This window comes from Anneissia japonica, unplaced genomic scaffold, assembly GCF_011630105.1.
Source record: "Anneissia japonica isolate Jap-2015-1 unplaced genomic scaffold, ASM1163010v1 scaffold11151_len745516_cov174, whole genome shotgun sequence".
Classification (NCBI taxonomy): Eukaryota; Metazoa; Echinodermata; class Crinoidea; order Comatulida; family Comatulidae; genus Anneissia; species Anneissia japonica.
In genome coordinates, this window is record NW_022744950.1 from 527,252 (window position 1) to 536,709 (window position 9,458).

At 37.0% G+C, this 9,458-nt stretch overlaps 1 protein-coding gene across 1 annotated transcript in view; it reads left to right on the plus strand.

Moving 5' to 3' along the window:
* Positions 1–9,458, plus strand: part of LOC117119755 (amine oxidase [flavin-containing] B-like) — a 35,812-nt gene that overhangs the window by 4,400 nt on the left and 21,954 nt on the right. Inside the window, exons 2-5 of the mRNA XM_033264626.1 lie at positions 2,553–2,647; positions 2,918–3,058; positions 3,351–3,455; positions 4,498–4,589. Coding sequence (XP_033120517.1) covers positions 2,553–2,647; positions 2,918–3,058; positions 3,351–3,455; positions 4,498–4,589 — 433 coding nt within the window. The remainder of the gene's footprint in view (positions 1–2,552; positions 2,648–2,917; positions 3,059–3,350; positions 3,456–4,497; positions 4,590–9,458) is intronic.

Below are 9,458 nucleotides of genomic sequence, written 5' to 3' on the forward strand. Positions count from 1 at the left end.
CCCCAACCCAAGACCCCTGTTACGCGCCTGACATGAAACAAAGTAGGCCTACCTAAACCTGGGCCTAGGCCTATTTCCAGTGGCGGATTTGGGCGGGGGTAGCTTCCCATCTAGGCTGAGGGCCAGGGGCCACCAGTGCCCCCGGCGAGGCCCCCTGGAAGCTACGGATATTTTACGAAGTTTGGTGAATTTTATAAGTTATTTTATAGGCATCAAGCTACTGTAATATGATTTCATATTTGTTGTAATTTCCAGTGGCAGATCCAGGAATTCGAAATAGAAGGGCCCAGGGAGGGTACTGTCACAGGTAAAAGATCTATACTACCTCAGCCCCACAATTGTTGGGGCTGAGGTAAGAACATTTGTGATTATGGCACCTCTAGATGGCTGGAAATTACACTCTTAGAGATTGCTTCCACAACCTCAATGAATTTTTTTATTATGAGGGTTATTATTGATATGGGTTCCCCGACGAAAACTTCACTTTTCCTTGTAAACAAATAGGCTCCGAAACGGTGCATAGCGGCAGGTATACATTGTGCTCGATAGTTGCTGGTGGACATGCAATTGTGCAAGAAATGTTTCGCTGCGGTTCGCGATTTGAACTTTTTCAGAGTAGGTTACAGACTAGTGTATAGGCCTCACCAGTGTGACCACTCACAATTTTTGATATACCAAGTGACTGGGTCGAAATTACCCAAGATTCAGCAAAAATTGCCCAAAATTACCCAAGCTTCCTGAAAATACATTAAAATTTTAAAAATATGTCTTTTTCGCATGTATAATTTTCCCTTTTAGTTCAATTTATACACCAATTTTTATTGTAATTGTTTTTGTTAATTATTTAAATTAATATTCATGAGGTGATAATACGGATAGAAAAGTACGCCCTCAGTCGGCCTCTGTTATCAGTAGATCAGTGATCAAGTTTTATTATGTAATGCATTAATTAGGTAAGATCAATGGCAATGCAAATCACAAATAAACAATTCTGAACCCATTATATAGCAATTAACAGTCAATTAACAATGTTATGTGCACTTCGTTGAGTTTTGCTTACTTGATTGGACTGAAATATACTTTGTTACTTCTTAATTCTTCCTCTATGACAAAAATATTTAATTTTCTTAGTAAAAATAAAATACCCAAGGATTTGAATGGAATACCCAAGAACCCAAGACCAAGTCAAAATACCCAAGAACTTGGGTAAATACCCAAGCAGTGGTCACGCTGGGCCTCACCCCAAACTTCGAGGGGAAAATTTGCGGCTTATTCACCAGAAAATATGGTTTATGGAGCAAAAACTTGCGTTCTTCATGATTTTAAGGGGGGGGGGGGCGCGGGAGAATTTGTATGAGGCTGGGCAGAAGGCCTTAAAAATAGCTTTAGGATGAGCGCAAGACGTCAAGATGGGCGGCGCCGCCCACCTTTGCCCTGCATAACGACATCCCTGCACTTCTCAGAACCCCTTACCCCCTACCCCCCTTTCATAAATTTCTGGATCCGCCTCTGATTTTTTTGTCTGAAAATGAAAATACTGTATTACCTTACACAATCATTATTCAAAAAGATACAATCAAGTTATTGCAATTCACAAATGTACATTAATTTTTTACGTACAAAGGAACGTACGCACCCACAGGGTTCTGGTTTTTATCCATTCCTAATATATATAACTATGACATATATGAATTTTATTAATGTAGCTTTCGTATTTTTGACACAACAAAAAAAAAAGTAACCCGTATCTCTGTTTTACATGCATTCCTCCTATACCGCAAAGTCTTTTGTCTCCAGTTGACAGCGCCGCCAACGTTTCAAGAAAGGCCAATGTAAATATAGGCTCATTCCCACAGCCGTTGAATTTTTTTATTTTACCCGATGTCAAAGGTTATATTTTATTTGTAATTGCGCCGAATGTAAATACGCCGAATGTAAATGCGCCGAATGGTAAAAGGGCCGTATGTAAATGCACCGAATGGTAAAAGAGCCAAATGTAAATGAGCCGAATGGTAAAAGGGCCGAATGAAAATGCACTGAATGGTAAAAGAGCCAAACATAATGGTAAAATGGCCGAATGAAAATGCGCCGAATGGTAAAAGAGCCGAACGTAACAGTAAAAGGGTCGAATTAAAATGCACCAAATAGTAAAATAGCCGAACGTAATGGTAAAAGGGCCGAATGTAAATGCGCTTAATGGTAAAAGAGCCGAACGTAATGATAAAATGGCCGAATGTAAATGCGCCGAATGGTAAGCTGTTACCGAAGGCAGCGATGGCGTTCCATAATAAATATGCATAATCATTAATTGACAGGCGTTTATAGAGATTCACTATTTATTGTTAGCAAAAGAAGAGATTGTACTTGTAAATTGTAAATCAATAAAATGCCATTATCAGAAGAATCTAAACATCAAAGCCTGCTAGCAATTAACTCAAACACTACCAGACATTGACAATATTTTCTTTTTAAAATGAAATTTCCTTAAATGAAATTAATCTAAAAGTGCAAGATCATGATGCACTTTAAGTTATGTTATGTTTACTTTGTAGGTTTATGTGCTGCTAAACTACTAGTAGACAATGGGATTGATGTTCTTGTACTGGAGGCACGTGACCGAGTGGGTGGACGTACACACACAATACAGGTAATGTTTACACACAAAAACCCCAACTTACAATGATTTAAGAAAAGACATTATGGAAAATATATTGCTGAGTGAGTGAGAACTGTGTTCTGTTAAAGTTAATAATTTATTTGATTTTTTACTATAAGCAATTCAGTATTGCATGGGTCCGAGGTTCAGCTTATTGTCAGGGGCAGGGATGGGGCGTGCGGGGAGTGTATGTTGGCAAATTTTAAAAATCTAAAATTTTAAACCTCTTGAGAGTTGTCCTTGCTTGCATCTAATCTCTAGGATGCTTCAGTCGGTGGGTACGTTGATGCTGGTGGCTCGTATGTTGGACGTACTCAAGATCGTCTGCTCCGCGTTGCTGAGGAACTGGGCGTGGAGAGTTATTCAGTTGACGGAAATGCCCGGATTGCTTTTCTACAAAATGTAAGATCAATTGTCAATGAATGCGTTTGTAAATCCTCGTTAATTAAACGAATTAAAAAAAAAAACCTATATTTTAAATGAATGGGATGAATATTTTAGTGGATAATACCGATTCACCCTGTATTAATAAAGCCCATCTAGGACACCTCAACACAATTGCATTACGGTATACGTCGTCCTATTGTTTTTCATTTGCTTCCGTTATCTCTTCTATAGATGTAATAAAATAAGATATTGTGAATTCAATATTGCTGTATATATGTTCATGCTGTATTAATGTTCTGGTCGACAGGGTAAGGTGTACCCCTTCGAAGGCTCATTCCCGTCATTCTATAACCCAATCACCTGGATGGATGTCAATCACGTGAAGCGAGAAATTAACTCAATTGGTAAAAAGGTGGCGTCAAAATATCACTTAAAATTATACATATCATCAGTACAATCACCAATATCAATCAGCATGACTCATTTCTAATCGTAGTCACTTTTTATCATTATTATTGTTATTATCATCATAACCATGCTTATGATGTCATTATTGTCATTATTAATTTGGTTAACTGTTGCCATTGTCATCATCATCATCATTATCATTATGCTACCGCATCTCACAACGCCAGCAACACCACTACCAACATGTCGTCGTCATCACCATCTTTATCATCATCATCTTCATCCTTGTCATCATAATCACTATTATCATCTTCATAATCATTTACATCATCATCTTCAACAACACCTTAAGTACTGATATACAATATCTTGTCTGTTACTACAACAATGACCATTGTTATAACCATATCTAGTATAGTTGCGGATTCATAAATTCAAAATGGAGGCGGCCCAGGTAGGGACTTCCATAGATAGAGCGCCTGACCAGCCATCGTGGGGCTGAAGTAAGAAATTGTATGGTTATGGTTTCTGTACATGGCCGGAAATGAGACTTTCAGCCCTAAATTTCAATAATACAATTTTGTTTTTTTACTCCTGTGTTTTCTCAAAAAAGTACCTTTACAATACTATCGCCAGTTGGTTAGGGCCTACTACTTGTATCCATTTTTGTTATCGTATCCATTGCCACTATCATCACCATCATCATCGCCAACGTCGATTGTCACACTAAACATTAATATTTTCATATTTAAAAAAATCCAGTAGGGGGCACGGACCTTACCCCTTCCGTTTAGCCGCTAAATTTTAAAATTTCAATGCAACTCAATGTTATGTGCTACACATTTTCTATTTTTAAACTGTTGTGCCCTCCACCCCAGTTTGAAAAATTCTGGATCCGCCCCTGTTTAAGGAATGCAAAAAGTTGGCGAAACCTACAACATTGATCTGTTCATAGAGAAAGGAAGTGAATCTGTTGAAGCTGCCCGGCTGAACGATATTTAGACTCAGATACGATAACCTTCGTCTAAACTGTTTGATTTGTGTAGATACCAGCTGCTACTCCCTGGGATTGTCCCAACGCAGAGAAGTTGGATAACACAACGCTACAGAAATGGATTGACGATACTACATGGACAAAGTTAGTAGGCCCTAATACACATTTTTATGTAAACATAACTAAGACAACATTAACAAAGTATAAACATGAATAGTTAACTAAACTACACAATTTAGCACTAATTTTGGTAGTCTAAGAGTTTGGGATAATAATCATCGTCGTCATCAGAGGCGACGCCAGGATTTCCTGCATATATGGGCCACACCCACATCAGCCCCCACTCTCGAGCGCACTGTCTTTGGTTTATAAAATATTTGTAACTATTAGCCTAAGTTCTTCACGACAGATTTTTACCTCGACTGGGCCTGGGTCCAGTTGGCCAACATATTCCCAACAAACAAGACAGATAATGGGTAAGACCAGGTGGAGAAGTCAAACAAAAAGAACATATACTTCGTATATTAGCTCCGCAGGGAAGACCCTCAAAACTTACTTAATAAAAAAAAAATCAGTATCTTCTACGTAAGCTGAAGAAATAATTTTTATAAAACTTTTTGATATGCTTAAAACTTTTTGATATGCTGACCATCTCTCTAGCTTGGGACCGAACCTCCATTATTTATAAACAGCTTTCATTCCAAAGCAAGCGTTGATGAAGTGTACCACAGGCGTACTCTACATTCAAAAGTCCTTATATATACATCACTAAACATACAGTCGTGGGGGGAAATGAACACTATAAAGATAACATTCCAAGTCTTATTTTAATAAGTAAGCGTTTCAGATTGAACGTGCAGCCATATGGCTGATCAATTTGTAAAACATTCCAAACATTTAGTTGATCGGCCAAGTGTAATAGACCTGCAAAAAATTTTTCTTCCTAACACAACATTTTTTTTCTATCATAATCAATAATACTCTGAAACGAACTACTTAGGCCTACTTCAAGAATAAAGTCACATATCACACAAAGAAGCCGTGTTGGTGGTAGCTTGTGGCATATATATATATATATATATATATATATATACACACGTCAATAGTTTGATAGTGTTGTTTTTTTTTTATGTTTGTTAATTATGATAATATCGACGTATTGTAAGCCTAACACTTAGTAATGAATAGGCATTATATATATATATTTATATAATTATTTTAATTCACTCTGGTTTAATTACCATTGAGAACCAGCCCACGAATTTCATGTCGGCAATCGGCAATTGCCGACCATCATATTGCCGAGCCAGAATTGCTACAGGACGGCAATTTTTTGCCGACCTAGGCCTAGATTTCTTCGCTTGAAAAACTGCTTGGAAAGTCAAAAACATTTACTGAAACAGGCTATAGCAGACACTAAATTTAATGTACGTCGTCAAACCAAGGAAATTGGTGGTTCATAAAACAGATTTCAGGGGCGGATACAGGATTTAGCATAAGGTGGGGGGTGCGCCAAAGTAAAGATGGACGACCAGCCAAGATACGAAGCACCGAGGGCATGGGCGGATGCAGCCTGCGAGAAAAAAAGGGGGGTAATCTGCGAGTGAAGCGAGCAGCCTTAGGCTGGGGCCAGGGGGCCGCCGAGGGCCCCCGGCGGGGTCCAGGGGCAGATCCCCTGGTGGTGGCGAATCCCCCTTGAAGCCCAGCATATTTGAGGAATATGAGGTTGTATTGAGTCGATTTTGACTATCTAGCATGCTGCATGGTAGTTTTCAGTAACAAATAAAAAAATAATAGGTGTATGTGTGTATGTATAATTTTAATATACAGGGTGCCTGCAAAATGCAACTATGACATGTGTCATTAAATTAGTAATAATTCATCTACTCACAACATAATCTTTGACAACATACAAAGGCTCATAAATGTACACCATTTCAAGTGTTCTATTTCTCACCAAGTGGATTTATGAATGGCATTCTCCTAGGCTGTTTTTGGTAGGAAAAGGAGATTTAAACACTGTGGATGTAATTTTTTCTTTGCGAAAAAATAGAGGTGGGGGGGGGGGGCTGCGTGTGCATCTTTTAGGTTAAAACGATCTATCTTAAATTTTTCTTTCTTGAGTTTGGGACTATTATGTGTTTAAGTAACTTAAAAGGATAACCCTTAAAAACCCTAGTAAATGCGCGTGAAGCGCACAAAAAGTTTTTTGTTTTTTGCTTTTAATTCTAATTTCGTCGGAATTGATCCCAAATCCCTAAAATGTGAAATTTTTAGAGGAAATTGGCCTACTCTGACAAGAAATGAGCGCGAAATTTGAGGATTTTAGGCACTTTTCAGAGGATGAAAAGGGCATTTATCAAGGGGTGGGAAAAAATTTTCCAAAGATGGATATTTTCCCCTTGTCCCCAGGTGTTTTTAATCCTAATTTCGTCGGAATTGATCCAAAATTCCTAAAATGTGCAATTTTTAGAGGAAATTGGCCTACTCTGACAAGAAATGCGTGCGAAGCCCACGAAATTTGAGATTTTTTGGCACTTTCAGGAGATGAAAAGGGCATTTATAAGGGGGTGGGAAAGATTTCCAAAGATAGATATTTTCCCCTTGTTCCCCGGTGGTTAGCCTACGCCATCTGGCAGCTTAGATCAAAGGAGTTACGTGAAGAAGAGGTTGCAGCGTGTTGTGAGTCTGGTCATTATGATATCTTTCTTTTTATTCTTGTCTCTATTTTTCTCTCCTCTTTTTCTTTTTCCTTTCCTTTTCTCTTCCTCTTCTTTCTCTTTCCCTCACTCTCCCCTCTTTCTTTTCTCTCATTACCCAGCCCGATACGACGGCTAGTTCAGCCCGGTAAAAACTGTCAGGGTGGGGCAGTCTTCCCCCTGCCCCCCTCCCCCGCCTGTTACGTCACTGTTTCATGTCAATTAGACAACAGGATTATACAATTTCATACAGTATATCTTTTAAATTACACAATATGATTAAACCAGGTACTGTACTTGAAAACAATAAGGAAGCAAAACTTACACGTCAAAAGTGTCAAATGTTGCCTACACAAAAACTGTACTTTATTATAAGAGTAAATCTACTAAAGGGGTGTCGTCAATGGAGATATGCACACATATGAGTGTACTGTGGTCACTGTGCATGGGGTTGTCTGACAGCACATACCTGCTGACCTCGATAGAGAGTGATTGATTGCACAAAGGTTTCTATGCTGGTGCATCTGCGCTAAAACTGTCTTTGTAGCTATGCATTGCACGATATGAATCAACCTTTCAATGAAATCAACCTTTCTATGGAATTGTGTGTCCATTCAATTATCTCAAAAAAAAAAAAAAAAAAAAAAAATGTGATACAAGTCGCAGCCTCCCCCCTAAATACATTATTTTACTGGTATTTGGAAATTTTTTTTTTTGTGATATAAGGGGGGGGGGGGATGCACGTCGCAGGCCCCTCCACCCCCAACTAAATCTGCCCATAGATTTGTTTGTACAATAACTATTTTTAAAGGCCAACTCAGACAAAAAAAAAATAATAATAACAGTTTTGTTACTCATTCTTTAACATGCTTGACTCTAGCCAAAATGGAAATAGTCAAACACAGTGCTAAACTGTTTTTAACCACCATTTTTTTTTTATTTGGGAGAGGGGAAGGAGATTTTGTTACTCATTCTTTAACATCCTTGACTCTAGTCAAATTGGATATAGTCAAACTCAGCGCTAAACTGATTTATACCACAATTTATTTTAATTTTATTATTATTATTATTATTATTATTATTACATATTATTATACATTATTAAACATGCTTAACTCTAGCCAAAAGGGATATAGTTACTAACAGTGCTAAACTGCTTACCACCATTGTTTTCAATTTATTTTGTGATTGTTGTTCATTCTTTTAACATGCTTGATTATAGCCAAACTTGATATAGTCAAACACAATGATAAAATAGTTTATACCTTAATTATTTTAATATATTTTTTGTTGTTTTTTTTTGGGCGATTTTATAATAAATAGAGTAGTACAAAAAAGTAGTTAAATACATTATTTTACTGGTATTTGGAAATACAACTGTAAGCTCTAACAAAAACCTTCTCTATTATTGCTATTATAAATGATATTAATATTATTATTGTTATTATTATTGTTATTATTATTATTATTATTTATTTATTATTACTACTACTACTACTATCATCAGGGAGATGTAATTTTTACATCTTCCTATCATTATTGTTTAGTAATTTTGTTTTTATTTATATTTCATTATTACATTATTATTATTATGTTATAATTGTTCTTATGATTCTTAACATGATCATATCGGTTATTACCGTCAACATCATTAATTTTGTTCCAGGAACTAATGTTACTAATTAGAAATATTATTATTATTATTATTAATATTATTATTATTATCATTATTATTATTATTATCATAATAATAATAATAACTGTCGACACCGTGATGAACGCTGAGAGAGTGCACGCTAGACGAAGAACAAAGGCTCCTCAAGATAATAGGAAATAATATACCAGACTCCAAATCCAGGCGTCAGAAGGTTTATAAAGTGAAACATGAATGACCGTCCAGTTTGGTATACTTTATATACCTGGCTAGGCCTAGGAATGACGCTAGCCAGCCAAGGCCTACAACATCACCCAATTGAAGCCACGTGGGCCGCGTAGATCGTTATGCTTATCTAAATCTCTTATTTGTCTTCATTTTACAATATTATTATCATATTTAAAATGTTGTATATTATCTAAAAACAACAAAATTCAACATATTGTAGGCCTAATCCTACCATCCGTTTAAACGCAATCACGATCGCATGGTGATTGTACTACTGTACATGTGTGGAAAATCCCTGATAGATCATTCTTGGCATGCGCATGGATGTGCATGGGCAGTTTTGAAGCAGCCTGTGATGCTGTGATGATGATACGATCGTAGCTTTTACGAAAGTTCCCATGCCAAAGATTAGATAAAACGAAATTTATTCGG